We start from the raw sequence: 17,604 nt of genomic DNA, 5'->3' as shown, positions 1-17,604 counted from the left end.
TAAAATGGAAAGCAATATCTGGATTGCTTGCTGCTCACTAGCACAGTCAGGCAAGATTTTAAGCACAGTATGCTCATGCATATTGAGGAAGTCTCTTCCAATGCCTGTTACTTTAAAAAAATTAACTTGGATTAATCAAATTTTAAGAAAAAAACTAGGAAGAGCTCGTCCATAACAAAGAAGAAAACAACAAGTGCAACATTGTCATTCCATACATTGTAGTCCAGGAGGATTTTCAACCAACATTACATACATACAGACTTTAAACCCAAAAATACACTAAGGCAGAAGCTTGTCCACCCCAAGTATAAAACACCCAGACAGAAACTGAGCAGTGCAATATATGCAGTACAATACAGTGAGCCATGTACAGATCTGTACATTGGAGAAACAAAACAACCACTTCACAAATGCATGGCACAACATAGGAGAACAAACCCACCAGGACAAGATTCAGCAGTCCATCTGTATTTGAAAGATAAAGCAACTCTTTTGAAAACAGCAAAGTCCACCACATTCAGGACAGAGGAGACTACCGATTTGAAAGAGGGGTCAAAGAGATCATCTACATTAAGATTGAATAGCCCCATCTCAACAGAGGGTGAGGGATATAGCACCACCTATTTTCTGTTTACAGCACAGTCCTTTCAGCAGTTCCAAAAAGGCTTCACAGCAGAGGTGGTATTTAGCAGATTCTGACCAGTTCTGGAGAACTGGTAGCAGAAATTTTGAGTAGTTCAGAGAACTGGCAAATACCACCTCTGACTTGAGATTTTATAGTATCCTTCCCCTGCCACGTCCACCAAGCCATGCCCACAGAACCGGTAGTAAAAAAAATTTGAATCCCACCACTGTTTCACAGCTGTTTGTACTATTCAGGTGGCCCTAAAGGCACAGATAAACCTCCAAGTGTCTTCAGTGACTATCAGAATGGGTGTTAATGACCAGGTGACTGCAAGGATTACAATTCCTTCCATCATCCACCACTCAGTCAGAACTGAAGAAGTGTCTTGGATGAGAAGCGAAAGGTTTTCAAAGAAAAACAAAGTCCAGCTGCGTTTTTTGAAAAAGCACCTTTGGAACAAACATGACTTGAATGACTGAGAATCTCTATAGACATCAATTTGGAAGATCGTTATATTCCAGAGGTGTCCACAAAATGTAATTGATATCATTCAGTCATTAATTGCATTATAACCAAGTACCTCTCTTGCTGTAACTTTCCTAACTAGAAAAGTTATGCCATTCCTTCCTTGTCTTTCATGACCTGAGTAATAAACTGCAATCTGAAAATATTATATTATGTTTATTTATTGAATTATTATATTTATTTATTGAAATTATATTGCTGCCTATTCACCCATGGTGGCTTGAGGTGGCTTATAGAATGTAAAACCATATTTAAAATAAAAAACAATAAAAACTGACAAAAAGAATCAAATAAATTAATAAAGTGCAATAGAACAAAATCTGGAAAAAAATAAATTAAATTTACTGGTGGCCTGTCAATTTGTAGTTATTTCATTTATTTTTTCATTGGATTGAGCTTTTCTATGAACATAAATCATTTCTATGTTCTAGACCCCATGTTTCCACAATAGTGGTAGCTTCAGATTTTATGTTATGTTATTATTTTCTTTTATTTATTTATTTTTTCTTGATGGTAACATCAGTAGCTAGATGTCCCAAAGGCATAAACTAAAGTTCATAAATGTATTTGATACAGTGCTACTTTGGTACACGTCATTAATTGGTTCCAGAATGTGTGACTAAAAAGGATGAGTCCCAAACAAACTACAAGATTTAATATTTCTAGGTTCTTGAAAAGAGGAAGGAATTATGGTCAAGAGATATGAAGACACTGGTGCACCAATGCACAATTTCTGCTTTATTTACCAATGTTATTTACCACTGTTATTCCTTGTAGCAAATTATTATCTAATTATTTAAGTAGAAGTTAAGGAAGCAAGCCATCTTTTGTATTTTTCCATAAAAGCCAAAACGAACTCTAAAATGCTCAAATCAATTAAGCTTCCTTTTCTACTTTCTCAGCACACAACTATCTTCTCTGGCAACATGACAATTCTTCTCTGCTGGAACAGAATAGCCCTAGAAACTCCTGGGACTGCAGCCTGCAGCAATGGTGCAAAACCTTGACTGATTTCTTGTGGGAGTTTTTGATAGAAGTTTCAAGGGATGAAGCATTTCTTAAAACTTAATGAACTGGCCAAGATTGGATAAAAATGTTCAGAATCTGAAACTTGTACACTACCATGTAATTCAGTCTGGAAAGCCAAAATTAAATAGAAAATCAGGATTACGCTGGATGTGTTTCAGAATAGGAAACAGAAGAGTATACATCTTTGTTCTGGGATGTATTTGCATATTGTATTTTTTTTTATTAAAAATAAGGATTTGTTTTTGTACTGTTGGCCAATTTAGGACAATATTGTCTGCTTTGTTTTCCAGTTAACCTTCAAAGAATCTTGCAAGTCTTATGCACAGTATGTGTTCCAATTCTTAAGACAGGTTGTTCATGAAAACCTTACTATAAGCAGCATGGGATAAGCATCAGGTGATCAACAAAGCCACAGGAAAACCTGTCTAATGGGTTTAATGCACTTTCAAAGACGAACCACACTTTATTTTTCAACTTGCTTTTTGCAATTTTTAATGTCTAATTTGTACTAAATGTTGGGTAGAAAAGTTGCATATTTGCCATTTATAGATGAAAGAAGAAACAGCTCTAGGGTAGAAACATCATAAGTAGGTTCACACACAGTCTACACATGATAGGGCTTAAAGCAACCTATGGCCCCAATTTAGGGGCATACATCAAATCACATCAAATCATGTTAACCTTTATTAGGGCCAAAGACCAGAATAAGAAAGGTGGCCTACCAAAAACATAAACAATACAAAAATAAAACCACAAATAAAAAATACAAACACAAAAATATTAAAACAATCTAAAAGATAAAAACAATAAATAGATATAAAACTTGGTAAACTGAATCTAACTGATATAATTAATACAAAAAAACCCTCCATAATAATGCTCTAAGGTAAAGGTAAAGGTTCCTCTCGCACATAAGTGCTAGTTGTTTCTGGATCTAAGGGGCAGTGCTCATCTCCGTTACAAAGCTGAAGAGCCAGTGCTGTCCAAAGACGTCTTCATGGTCATGTGGACAGCATGACTAAGTGCCAGAATGCTGTTACCTTCCCACCAAAGTGGTCCCTATTTTTCTACTTGCATTTTTACGTGCTTTTGAACTGCTAGGTTGCCAGAAGCTGGGACAAGTAATGGGAACTCACTCCATTACACAGTGCTAGGGCATTCAAACCGCTGAACTGCTGACCTTTCTGATCGACAAGCTCAGCATCTTAGCTACTGAGCCACTGCATCCTATTAATAATGCTCTAGTGCTCATTAAAACTGATTTGTGACACAGATCATTTTCTGGCATATTTTAAGTGTTGCATCACAGAGCCTGGCAACATTGCAGGTTGTAGCAGGGTTGGTATGAATGCATCAGGGAGGTGTAGAATTGTCCTGTAAGCCCTGGATATATATGTAATAATGATGAAATAAAGCTATTATGATGAAATAAAGCATTCCTTTAAGCATTGAAGAAGCCAATACTCTATTGTTTCTGTACATTCAGAGTCGCAGGGGCATTGTCTCTTTGGATGGGGAATCTTCACATATCAACTATCAAGGAGAGCCAAAGGGGAAAAGCAAGACACCCCATCAGAGTGAAGGCCCTTGGATACTTCAAGGTTTGTAACCTGCTGGGATCGCATAGCGAAGAGTCCCATTCTATGCATGGTGCAGTGATTAAAATATTATGGATCAATATTTTTCAATCAAAACAATAACATTAACCAATTAAATTGTAACTATTATAGTCATTTCAGTATTTGGGGGCTTTCTCTTCATACTTATAATCATGATTTGTCATTTGTTGCTTATATGTACTTATGCACTGGAGACAAATCCTTGTGTGTCCAATCACACTTGGCCAATAAAGAGTTCTATTCTATTCTATTCTGTTCTATTCTGTTCTGTCCTACTCTGTTCTACTCTACTCTACTCTACTCTGCTCTGCTCTGCTCTGCTCTGCTCTACTCTACTCTTTCTTTTATTGGGCCACTGACCTAAATGAAAAGAAAACAATAGAGGAAAATTTATGTTGATCCAGGCAGAAGAAAGTAAGGTGCAAACCAAATGAATCTCCTGCTGCTGGGCTTCCCACAGTCTTGAGAAAGGCCAGCCCCAACTCATAGCTTTCGTGATCCCAGGCAACAGTGCTTACATCGTGATCAAACAAAGCAGAGTTTAGGGTGAGGGAGGTCCAGATAAAGGAGCCAAGTACTTCGTTTGCGTGCTGAGACCGTGCTACTTATGGGTCAAGCCGTTCTGGCTTTGCTACGAGCTGGGCGGCGGGGAAGGGAGGGCTCCCCAGCCTCAGGCCCAAGCTTCCCTTTGAACTCCGCTCATGGCAAGGGCTGGCAAGTCCTTTTCTGTCGGCTACTCCAATCCAGCGCCTGAGATCGCGAGCCAACTGCCGGCGCGCTCCGTTCCTCTCCGCTCCTCGGCAGCAGGCGTTTGGATTGCGGGAGGCGGCTCCACCCCTTTCGGGTTGATCAGGTAAGGGAAAGTTATTCGGAGTTCAAATATAACCCAACGCCTGGCCAACTGCTCGGCCCACAGCCTCCACTTGGAAAAGTCCACCGGGCCAAACAGGAGCAGTAACCCGATTCCCCCCAAACACCCCGGGCTCCGCCACTCCCCCTCTCGCGGCTCCGTCTCTAGCCAGGCGCGCCACACGCGAGAAGGCATGAGCGACGAAGCGGCGCCCAGAGCTTGGGGGTGAGTCGAATGACCGGCCGGGGTGGGGTTGGGGATCGGTTGGGGTACCTCGGTTGGAAAGATGCGCTTGGGCTGCCTTCCTTCCCCCGATTGTCCCCTGGCCCCTTTGCCCAAGGGGCCCCTTTGCCCACGATTGTCCCCTGGTCCCTCTGCCTCCCTCGGAGGAGACCCAACCTTTCTTCTAGCGACCTCTTGTAGAAAAGCGGAGGGGGACTGACCGTCCAGCGAAAGGACGAGGCCGCACGCGGATCCCTCCTCCGAATTTTGTGGGACCGTAGCGTGCAATTCTGGAAGACGGGACTAAACGCGAGTCGGGATAAGGGTCTCCGTGAAGGGCCATCCGAGGCAACCGGCTCAGACAATAAGAGGTCAGAGGTGTTGCAGGACACGGTCTTGGCTTACCCAGGACCGTTCACCCTTGCCCTTTGGAGCCCTTCCCTCTCCCCTCCCAACCAGGCCCCCCCAAAACCAGCGAGCCGAGTGAAGAACCGTTGTCCCGCGCAGTTGAATTGTGCCACTGTGCTTTTATTATGAACCTGTTGGAAATTGTCAGAAATTGCATAAGACTTTCTGGTTAGCTGCGGTTTCTTTATCGCTTCTTTCCCAAGGACCGGTGCAGAATGCACCTTGCGTTGTTTAATGGTTCTATACTTTAGAAAAGTTTTTTTTTTTTTAAAGAAAGACACTTGCGTGCGTTTCTCGTACCGTTGGCATCGTGTCTGTGTGTGTGTGTGTGTGTGTGTGTGAGAGAGAGAGAGAGAGAGAGGGAGGGAGGGAGGGAGGGAGGGAGGGAGAACTTGCTTGTGGAGGCTGGGTGAGCGTATTAAAGGTATGAAACGTTAAACCTGGAAGATTTGTAACTACTAAATGTCAAGGGCAGTTCGCGTCCTTTTCACCGATGTATTTGGAAAGGATCCTAGAAAAACTCCTTTGCCAGCAGTTTGCGCTGCCCCGTAAACAGATCGCAGCGCCTCTGGACGCGGAGCCCGTTAGAAGTTGCATTCGCGGCGCGCTACAAATCTTGTCCAGCTCCCAAATTTTGTCCATGCCCCGCTTGCTTCCAGGGCTTTTCTTTCTGCCTTTTCTAGACTGGCGTCGCCTGCGCTGCGCTTGCCTTCCTCTTCAGTCTCTGTTGACTTGCCGAAACCCGGAGCGTTTCGCGCCGGGACAAAAGCCTTTCATTCCCGTGCCTGAAAAGACCGACCGTCTGGAATCAGGGGTCTCCAACCTTGGCAACTTTTAAGACTGGTGGACTTCAACTCCCCAGAATTCCTCAGCCAGCAAAGCTGAAGTCCACACGTCTTAAAGTTGCCAAGATTGGAGGCCCCTGGTCTGGGGTGTCTTCCCTTCCCCTCTCCCCCGCCTTCCCCCTCACCCCGCCGCTCCTGACTGAAAGGCTCTGGCTGGAAAGTGGGTCGCTCAGACCTTGCCAGGGAAACGCGGCTTGGGTGCTTCAGTTTGGAGAAAAGGGAGTTTAGAAATGCACCCGGTGCGGGATGGAAATATCTTGGTGCAAAGTTCCTGTTAAGTAAGAAAAGGTCTCTTCCCTTTCAAAGCCCGCCTGATGCAGTGAGCAGATCAGCGAGGAGCAAATGGACTTTGATTCTCCTGAAAGCTTTGGTGAAGCACTTAAATTCAAATGCCCTTTTGTGCTGGACTTCACTGCTCTCCAGTTGAGAGGGAGAGACCATCTATCCAGGCTAGGATATCTACCCCGTCCAGGCTAGGAGGTCAAGGAAGCTGAAGTCTAACCAGGGGTGGTATTCAGCAGATTCTAACCAGTTCTGGAGAAACGGAGCAGAAATTTTGAGTAATTTGGGAACCAGCAAATACCACCTCTGACCGCCCCGCCACCATCTATTCTCTGCCTCCCAAGTCCCAGTTGATCGGCTGGGTCTTCTTTTGTTGCCCTGCACGGGAGAACGGAGCTGGAAAGCAGATTAGTGAGATGGGGAGGGAATGGGATTTTACAGTAACCTTCCCCCAGGAGTGGGGAGGGAATGGAGGTTTTACAGTATCCTTCCCCTGCCATGCCCACCAAGCCACAGAACCAGTAGTTTAAAAAATCTGAATCCCACCTCTGAGTCTAACGGATCTGAAGAACACAATTGGGGGAAGGTAGCCCCCAAATTTGGATGGTTGTTAACTTTGGGGTGATTCAAACGGTGCAATATTGGCATCAAGCAATGGACGAGGGAATGAGTTGTTTTACCTAAAGCCATCTTTTTGAGGCATGTTACTCTTCTGAGGTGGCTTTAAGAACTCTAAACCACACACAAAAATAATTTCAGCAAGAGAGAATCTTGGAGTTGACATTTTCCAGCCAAGTACAGCAGAGTTTTTTTTTCTAAAATGTATTTGCAGAGTAGTTTGGTTTGTTTTTTCAAGGAAGAAACCAGCAGCAGTGGGCTTATATTTATCCCTTTGAAGAGGGAATGTAAAAGGGGGCACTTTGCACTCAGGCCAGAAACAAATAGCCTGTTTAAGTATTCATATATCTGAACATATGTAATATAATCTGAGGGCCTCGATCCCATAAATCTTCAGGCTGCCATAGTTCATTCACGTTGCAGTTTGTGAAATACCTTCACATTGCCAACAACCCAGCACAACACATCATGCTTTCCCTAACATTATTTAAAACTCTAACCCAAGTCACCCTTAGTCAAAGTAACTTTGTTTGCTCTTTTCACCTTTGAATGATTCTTTAAATCTACCATTTCTGGTAATCCCTGCATATAAAAATCACCCAACAAAATAAATAAAGAGGTGAGGAATATCAGCCAAACCAAAACAATGCTTAGTAATTGCCATAAATTATTATTATATCATTCATAATGATGGCATAATAGCATTTTGGATATGTATGTTGGATATTGAATATATCTGTACAAAATTTGGATACTTGGGACTGCATCTTATACTGATAACAAGAGATAGATTTTTTTTAAAGCCTCTTTTGCTATCTTTAAATTTGAGCCCTATCTAATATAGTAGATTGCATGATAATCAGTGTAATCAGTTGTTGGCTGTAGTTTATTCTGATCAAGTTTCATCATTTCACAAATTTCTTGCTTATTCCAAGCATGTTTCTGCAAAAGTATTTTTGGAATTCACAAACATCCAGTATGATTTGAGAATACCAATTCTTCACCATTACAAAACATGACAAATTTGAGCTGATAAATACAAAAGTTCCCTTTACTTCATTTCCAGTCCAGATAAATCAGGATGATGCTAATGTTTCAGGAATGCTGAAAAAGAGAAATTTGGAAATCTTGTGTGGTGTTTCTGACTACTGTGCTTTCACTTTGTGTTACTTGTTTATGCTCTTGTTTAAATAGAAGCATTTCTAGATTTTCTATTATGTAGTCTTAAACCAAAAACATATAATTTTGAAACCCAAAATATAGTTATTGGAAGCTCTTAAAGTGTATGAATCACATTCCCCATAAACTTTTGAATTGTAGCATACTGATATTTAAAATTAAATATATATCAGCTCCTGCTTACCTAGCAGCTCGAAAGCATGCAAATGTAAGTAGATAAATAGGCACCATATCTATGGGAAAGTAACCACATTCCATTCACCTCAACATATAGTCATACTGCCCACATCACCACAGAGATGTTGTCAGACAACCCTGGCTCTCTCAACTAAGAAAGGGAGGTGAAAAACATCTCTTAGATTCAGAGTTGACTGGACAGGGGAAACCTTTACCTTTATATGAGCAAAGTCTTGATTCTATTCCATGAAAGCATTACGTAGAATAACCTTCCCCAATTTGTGCTTTCTAGATACTGTCCTTGCTAACCCAAGGGCTCCATGATTGTGGTATGATGGACACATATTCAGCACATAACTTAAAGTTAGAGAAGACTGAATTAAAAGTAATTGTATTTTAGCTTTAGTTCTAAGGAAATGTGACCATGGATAGAAGACAACAAATGGTAAAAAGAAAATCCAATTGATATAATTGACAGGTAGCTTCTTTCCATTGTTAACCTGGTCTTTGGTAGGACTGAGGGGCAAAATAGGATTCAGAAAGAAGCAGTAGATGGAACCCATCATTCAGAAAGAAGCAGTGGATGGAACCATGCAGAGTAAGCAGTATGTGGAAGAAGAAACAGTATGGAAAACTAAGCCAATATCAAAGCAGAAGTGTAGGACCCATAAAACAGAAATCATGTCAGAAAAGAACAAAAGCTGGAAGTCATGCATTGTCCAAATGTCTTAATGATCAGGCAGCCATATAGAATAATGCTTACTTTACTCAGATACTTGGATCTAAGTACTTAACCATGGAATAAACCATTTTTTCTGCTGTATTTTCAGGATGTTGCCTTCATCTCACCTCAGCCCATGAATGAGACAAACTGAAATATTTGATCACTGTTAAAATGTCATTTCTTTCCATTGTTCTAACATCATCCAAAGGCAGACTCAAAATATTTAAAAAATCTAATAGGCTGTGACACCCATTATACTGGGGGGTGGGGTGGAATCAGGTGGTTATCAATAATTGGGAACAGAGACAATGGACTCTACCCATTTCATGCTGGCTTCATTTTCTGCTGGCTCAAGGAGATAACACTTTAAGCATCAGGGAAGACTTGAAGTATCCAGGCTGAACTTGCAGCACCTTGGATAGCTCTAATGAGACAATTTACTGGAGCTCTTGAGACCTAGGATAGCATTGAGTCTCAATCTTTTTTTTTTTTTATGGCAAGTATCCCTAGTTTTCCTGATTCAGATCATTCTTCCCCAGAGTGCATATAGTTTATGCATAACGTCTGTACAGTATGTTCTCACACATACTATTCCTGAATGTAACTTCTGGGTACAGAAGAAGAAAATGAATTTCTCACGTTCATCTCTGTGCTTGGTTACTCTAGGCTCTAAAGTGATTTACAAAAGTCCATCACATGTTACTTCTATGTCAATAACTTTAAACAGGAATTGGAGGTGGAGAGTATTAGTAAAAGCATGTAGATTAGAGATGGCCAGATGGGATCTCTCTCCCCCGCCCATTGTTCATTCCATGCAGAGGTGGGACTGTTATTGGCTACTTACAGGTCTGTAATAGATTTTTACAAGTTGTTTCTGTTATTAGTTCTTTGCAAATGGTAACACATTTATTTTTAAAGCATTTCTTAAATGACAGGATCAAGTCCTTATGCTGCTTTGTTTTCCTTTTCAGTAAGTGTGGCCAATGGTGTAATTGTGAGGCCGCCATGGCAGCATTTAAAGGCATCTGGACCAAGTCCTTCTGGAAGTCTGTGTCAGCAGAATTCTTGGCCATGCTCATTTTTGTCTTCCTCAGCCTTGGCTCGACGATCAACTGGGGTGGAATTGAAAAACCTCTGCCTGTAGACATGGTCCTTATTTCTCTGTGCTTTGGACTCAGCATTGCGACAATGGTCCAGTGCATTGGACACATCAGTGGTGGCCATATTAATCCTGCAGTGACCGTTGCAATGGTTTGCACTCGGAAGATCAGCCTTGCCAAGTCAGTCTTCTATATTATAGCCCAATGCCTGGGTGCCATCGCAGGGGCAGGAATACTCTATTTGGTCACTCCGTCAAGTGTAATTGGGGGATTGGGAGTTACCCAGGTAGGTTGAAAGAATGGAGAATTACCCTCTCTAATAAGAACCCAAGCCTCGCAAATAGATTTCAGCATTTGCTGAATGGGAAAAAGCCATTTCTTCTTGAAAATGGCTGAAGAATCTTCCCCTACTTGAGAGAAAGTCAGGCAATTGATCTGCATAGCTAAAAGTGGACTTGAAATTGGGTTCTCCTTCCTAGGCTTAATCCAATATCTTCAGCAGACATTTTTTTTCCACATCAAAGACACTGTGCAGTAAATACTTTGCCATCATCTTGGGAGCAAACACCCACAGATATTAGATTAGAATCCCAGAAAATGGTTTTAATTTATTTCTATATCAGGAGACAAGGCCCAGTTAATAAATTCAGAATTAAAAAAATGACACCACCCACCCATACGTTTATAAGTTTACAAAGCAAATTATTTTCCAGTGTGGACTCACATTCAGGTTACATTTATATTGGCTTCCACATTAATATACAAACAAACATTCCGAGTCTTATTCATATTTTAGCATGGGTTTTTAGACAAGATCTGGATAACTTAAATTCACTTCAGCATCTTTTTATTATTATAGATGATGATGATGATGTGGATACCAAGGGCTACAATGAATATAAGGTGTTTAGAATTATATAAACCTATGGAAGTATTTTGTGAAACTGCTTTAAAATCTGAATAGTGGTTTCTCAAGTGGTTCATGTGATTATTTTTTAATTCAAAAGTGACCTTTTGATAAAACTCCAGGCCCACATGGAATGCATTTCTTTGAAAGGATTTAGAATGCCTTAAAGAAAAATGTTAATAAGAAACTTTGATAGGCAGGGTGCCCTGTGCCCCATAAATCCATTCTTTACTGTAAACTCAATGCTAAATATTTCACAACAGTTATATGCACATATCAAGTCCTAATAAACTATGGGGGGCGTATACAGTTTAACTTAAAGCAAGGAACTGTTTTTATTCTAATATATTTGATGTAGTTTATTTGTAGTTTTTTTATTTTGTACTTAGGAATTGTTCCTTAGTAGATATTTCTAACTAAAAGAAGAATTGATATAAGGTATAACATCCAGGCATGAAATATTTGAGGAGAAAAGTATAGATATATTAAAACAAAAGAAGTGTATATTTTAGATAACTTCTTTAAAATAGACTTTGCTTTTGGTTCTAGCTTTGTTCTCCTTCTGTCAATTAACTTCACTGCAGGATATGAAACTGCACTTACATGTTGTCAATTTTTATTTGAAACTGAAATTAATTGAGTAAGAGCTAATTAATGGATTCATAACAGAAAACTAAATCATGGATCTGCTGAAGAAAAAAAATAGAAAAATAGTTGTACTCTTCAGAATCTTGTGTGAAATTCCCATCAAAACCAAGAGTTTGAAAGAAGGTAATTTTGTATACATACACATATAAATAAATGCCATGGCTGATGTTAAATTGAGTGTAAGGCTGTTGGTGGGTGTACACATCACACAAACCTATGTTTATCATGGTTTGAGGGAATACATCACATTGGCTTAATTTACTACTGTCAACTATATAACACAATGTACTCCATAAGTGTCTATGGAGATTCTCAGTCAGTCATGGTTGTTCCAAAGGTGCTTTTTCAAGAGACAATTCACTTCTCATCCAAGAAGCTTCTGGGTGAATTGAAGAAGCTTCTTGGATGAGAAGCGAAATGTTTTCAAAGGAAAACAAGAAGTCCAGTTGCCTCTTGAAAAAGCACCTTTGGGATACAATATATATAAATATATAGCTGGATCTACACTACAATCAGGCAAGCAAACCATCTTATGGTTTAATGCAGTGCTATTTCATGTAAGGACACAAAATACACATCTCTGTATCCCAACAACCCAATGGCTAATGAGTCATTAACTGGAGTTTTTCAGAGCCACCTGTCAAGGAAGCCCAGATAACCCAAGAGGCTGTTACTTAAAAGGCTTTTAATGGTGTATTACTTCCTTGCCTTATTCTATTTTCTTTCTTTCCAAAACACTTATTTACTTTGAAACTGTTTTAATTAGCAGGTTGGTAATTACAATTTCACACTTTATTTATGCTGCCTGGCTCTCTGTGTGCTTCCTCTTCTAGATACATGCGGAACTTTCCAGTGGACATGGGCTCTTGGTGGAGCTGATAATTACTTTCCAGCTGGTTTTTACTATTTTTGCCAGCTGTGATTCTAAGCGAAATGATGTCACCGGTTCTGTGGCATTGGCAATTGGACTGTCAGTTGCAATAGGACATTTATTTGCTGTAAGTTGCTTCTTTCATTAGCTTCTTTAGCTAGGTACTTATAAATTACAGAGAGTAGCAATGTTTTAAGTAGCCTATTAGCTTATTATTCTGAAACCTGTGCATGGTCAGAGGCTGTAACTTTCAGTTAGTTATATTTAAAATATTTATACGCAAGCAAGTATATTTGGAATCATTTGAGTCAAATCAATATTAAAGTTAATAACATTCTTATATGTTTCTCTCTTTGGATGTGTGCATAAATATACACAAAATGAGTGAGTGTGTGTGTGTGTGTGTGTGTGTGTGTGTAAATATATAAGTAATTTTAGTTTATGTTTTATTTTATCCCTTCTCAGCCTTTTGGCTAAGATTAAGTATAGAGAAACTTTTATGTTAATTATGTTTATCTTACTTAGTATATGACTTGAAATAATGCTGATTCACTTTATTGTTTAACAAACACCTAAAATAAATAAAGGAAAATTATTAACTTATTATTTATTTACTTCACCTGAATGCCAACCAACTCCCAATGACTCTAGTAATTCTCTGTAATTACAATAATATCAATCAAAGGGCAATGATGACAAGAACAACAGACCAGATGGAATAGGGCAAGGTCTTCAACACTTTTTCTGAAGAGCAACAGAATAGGGGCAATCCTGTTCTTGGGGAAAAGCTCATTCCAGAGAGCAGGCATTGCAGGTAGAAGTCACTGCGCTTCTGGGAACCCAACAAATGACATTGTTTAATTGAAGGATGCTAGAGCACCCTAATCCTCTCAGACTGAAGAGATTGGGCAGATACTATGGGGAAACAGGCAGCTCCTCAAGTAACTAGTATCCCTATGCCATATAAGGATATACTCTGTGTATGTGTGTGTATATGTCTGTGTACAGCTTTGGTTAGGGAGGGCGAAAAAATGGGGGAAAAAGTCGGCGGTGGGGGGGGGGGGGGGGGGGGGGGTTTGTGTTGGTTTTGGTTTAACACACATATATTTTGAAATTTATTTATTTTTAATATTTATTTATTTATAGTATTTGTATCTGATAAACTGTAGCCGACGTGCTGTTCTATCACACTGTTTAATGCATAAATCCATCATTTCTGTGCCACTAGAAAAGGATGATTCTATAAGAATTTTAACAGCATGTTTGCTTATGGTCTTCCTTTCCAAATATTTATATATTTGCATATGTATACCTACTGCAGATCAGTTACACGGGGGCCAGCATGAACCCTGCTCGGTCACTGGGGCCTGCAGTTATCATGGGTAACTGGAAAGATCACTGGGTAAGTTATTATACTTTAGTATTCCTTATTTTTTCCAGAGCATTTAATATCTGTCATTGTTATTTGGTTTGATTATTTTATAAAAAGGTAATAAATTATAAAATGGCTTTTGTGTAAAAAAAAAAAAAAAAAGCCCAACCAGGTTTTTTTTGTTTTTGTTTTGTAGATATCTTTTATTCATTTTGGGGTACTGTGCCTGTGGGGAAGGGGTCAAAAAGTCAAGTTTGAAGTTTCACTGCCTGTTTACATTCACATGCTTGGGACCAGGGGTGGGATTCTACCAGTTCGCACCTATTCGCTAGAACCGGTTGTTAACATTCTAAGCAGTTCGGAGAACCTGTTGTTAGAAGAAATTACTGGCCTAATCCTGTAAGGAAGGCAGGAAGGAAACATTCTGGTGTTGCTTACAGAAACTGCCTCTCCGTTAACCCTTATTACATTCTTGGCAGGACTAGACTTCCTGTCTCAGGAATGTCTCTGGATTTTTTTCCCCCTCCTTTGCTGGTACTTTGCTTGTGTGGAGTGACCATTCAAAGTTACAATGGCACTGAAAAAAGTAGCTTATGACCATTTTTACACTTACGACTGTTGCAGCATTCCCACAGTCATGAGAGGCCAGGCGATGAGATGCATGCCTCGATGTGAGTGATATTGAGTTGGCCACACCCAGCCAATAACATGACCATCAAGCCATGCCCACCACCTAAGCCACGCCCACAGAACCAGTTGTTAAAAAATTTGAATCTCACCCCTGCTTGGCACATACTAAAAAAGAAGGCTTAGATTCTATAGTTGCAGTTGCCTGCTTGCTTTTTTTGACCCCTCCACCCCCTCTTCAGGTCTCTTTCCTATATTTGTAGTTTTCCATCATGAATCATAGACCTTGTAATTAAGAAAACAGATTATGATCCATTCAAAATTCTGAACACCAGTCATTCTTCATCCAATACATGTAACACATTTTCATCAAGGAAAGGCACAACATATCATTGTGGAACAACATGGCAAGAACATCTAAAAATGTAGGTCGATTTGCCTGGGTTTGAGTATTTCTGCAGAAAGTATAGAAAAGATATCTACTGCTAAATCTAATGTTGCTGGCTTTTATATTTCCTTGTAGAAGTATGGGAGGGGGTAACCAATCTTGTTATTACAAGCCATTTGCCAAAGGAACTTTACTATCTACCCTTTCATTTATTAGTCAGTTATTAATACCCCTGTATCATATTTCCTCTCCTTCTGATTCTGTACAGGTATATTGGCTGGGACCAATTATAGGAGCTGTCCTGGCGGGTGCTCTTTATCAATATATCTATTGCCCTGATGAGGACCTTGAGCATACATTCAAGGAAACCCAGCAATCCAAAGGAAAGTACATTGAAGTAGAAGATCCCAAGAGCCAGAGGGAAACGGATGATCTAATCCAGAAACCTGGAATGGTCCACTTCATTGATCTTGAAAGGGGTGATGATAAGAAAGGAAGAGATCCTACCAATGAAGTGCTATCATCTGTATGACTAGCAAGAAGCACTGAAAGCAGAGACCAGCCTGCCAGTATATCCACAGATAGTTTTCCACCTATAAAAGAGACAGATCTGTTGTAAGTTTGTCACTTGAGATAACTTCAAATATTGGGCAATATCATCTATGAATTAGCTATTTAATTAGATCATATGTGAGATTATAGCATATATATAAACTAACAAGAACTAATATTTAAAATAAAGAGAGAAGACAAAAGAAATAAGAAAAAAAGACATCCATTTTATGAAATTCTCTCCAAAATTCCTATTTTCCAAAATCTTAAAAAATAGTTCAATTCTAATTTCTCCTTGGGAATCCTATATCCTTTATACAAAATAGCATAATACTGATGATTTTTTTTTGGTATTGCCATGTTATCCATTAATACAGTGCCCCTCTGTAAAACAATTTCCATATTGTTTTCTTTTTCATTTCTTAATTTATATGTGAAATGTTTGCCTGATTTATTTGCAAATTCAATTTTTTGCTTTGCATAATTCATTTTATATCCATTTCTTTTATTGTTAATATCAACAGCTATTGTAAAATTTTGATTTGATGAGAAATATTTATCTTCCTTGGAAATGTAATTGTTCTTTTATCTCATCAAGATAGCTTATATTAGTTCTTCTTTTTAAGTTGAATATTATATTGTATGCTATCCTCTCATAAAAACTTATTTTGCATCCCACACCATTCTTAAACCCATGCCCACAGTTAAACTATATTCAAAAATTCTGTTAAATTCTTTTTATAATAGTATTTCATTTAATCTCCATCTAAAAGTAGTAGCTTTCTCTTTAGAAACCCCATGAGATTATGATCAGAACAGGTTTTGGCAAGGAAAATCTTAATAGATGGTTTTTTTGAAAACCAAAATTAATCTATTATGTCTTTCTGAAGAATAAGTTCTTTAGAGTTACCTTTTTTTTTCTGTCTCTCTACACTAGCCCTAAACTGTTCATCAAATCAAAATTTACCTTGAGTACTTTAAATATTTTTTCTCAGATGTTCTATCTGAGGAAAAATTCATCTCATTCCAATCTCCATCAAATACCAATTTTCATAAGAAAAACTTATTAATTTCTCCATTAGTTGTTTGTGACACATTGCTTTACCCTCATTTGTTTCATCAGATCATGCTCCCATACTGTGAAATGATAGCAATGTTCTAAATTGAGGGAACATTATAAATTATATTCAATTCATAAATATTCTTGTTGATCTGTTGAAGGAGAATCTGAATGAATTTTGAATGATACATTAATTTTAATGCAATCAGTCATGAGATGGAAAGAGAAAATTTATCTTAATTTGCCCATAGAAACAAGAAACTATTAGATTGTTCTTCTGACACTTAATTGGCTGTTGTCAATTTTGATTAGTATTTTCACTGTAAAGTTTATGACAAATTCAGTGGGACATTAAAAAAAACCAATCAGAGCATTTGTCTGTCCCTTCCCAACCTATAAAACATTAATCATTTTCTGTCTTCTTTCCACCAAAAGTCTCTCTCATTAATAATCTTGTAACTGAGATTATTTTACATCCCAAATAATGCTAAAAATACACAGCAATTCATTGCCCTTCCCATGCAAAAGATCTCACAAAGTATAGTTGCTCATCTATAACTGATAAGATGTGTAGGGTCTGAAAAAGTTGGAAGCTGATCTGGTTTCAGTGCACTTATTCAAACAAATGAAGCATTACTGTGCCAATTTTATATACATGAAATTTTTCATCTCATCCATTTTGCATACACATTGTAGTTTTTTTAAAAAAGAGTAATTATAATAAAGAGGTTTATTTATTAATTGTTTAAAATACTACTGGAATAATTTTTTAGTAACTGATGTTTTGCATTCAAATATTCTGTGTCTAACAAAGAGCTATTTCTAATTGCCTGTTGGAAAGCATACAGGGGAAGGAAAAATTATTCAGAAAAGCAAATAGAGTGTTACTTTGGACAGTCACTGGTGTTTGTGGCTTAAGTTGCTCACCCCCAACCAGGGGTGGGCTTCAAAAATTTTAGCAACGGTTTCTCTGTCT

General features: G+C 38.8%; 1 protein-coding gene across 2 annotated transcripts; it reads left to right on the top strand.

Moving 5' to 3' along the window:
* The first annotated feature begins 4,429 nt into the window (after positions 1-4,429).
* AQP4 (aquaporin 4) lies at positions 4,430-16,998 on the top strand. Of its 2 annotated transcripts, none has more exons than XM_087961660.1 (5): positions 4,430-4,651; positions 10,075-10,489; positions 12,592-12,756; positions 13,951-14,031; positions 15,285-16,998. In XM_087961660.1, exons 1-5 carry the CDS (start codon positions 4,500-4,502, stop codon positions 15,546-15,548), a joined length of 1,077 nt encoding a protein of 358 aa, XP_087817786.1. In that variant the 5' UTR covers positions 4,430-4,499; the 3' UTR covers positions 15,549-16,998. The 2 variants fall into 2 exon arrangements, with proteins under 2 accessions (XP_087817786.1, XP_026526154.1); XM_026670369.2 differs by lacking the exon at positions 4,430-4,651 and adding an exon at positions 4,714-4,873.
* The last annotated feature ends 606 nt before the right edge of the window (positions 16,999-17,604 follow it).

Source organism: Notechis scutatus, chromosome 3 (assembly GCF_049901735.1).
Source record: "Notechis scutatus isolate UNSWTSFEM ecotype Mainland chromosome 3, rNotScu1.2, whole genome shotgun sequence".
NCBI classification, from domain to species: Eukaryota; Metazoa; Chordata; class Lepidosauria; order Squamata; family Elapidae; genus Notechis; species Notechis scutatus.
Note: the sequence above shows the minus strand (reverse complement) of the source record. Positions and strands in the feature narration are given on the sequence as shown.

Coding starts and splice junctions, on each gene's coding strand:
- AQP4 (XM_087961660.1), top strand. CDS start 4,500: ATGGCAAGGGCTGGCAAGTCCTTTTCTGTCGGCTACTCCAATCCAGCG. Junction 4,652..10,074: donor ACCCCTTTCGGGTTGATCAG/GTAAGGGAAAGT, acceptor TTTCCTTTTCAG/TAAGTGTGGCCAATGGTGTA. Junction 14,032..15,284: donor GTAACTGGAAAGATCACTGG/GTAAGTTATTAT, acceptor GATTCTGTACAG/GTATATTGGCTGGGACCAAT.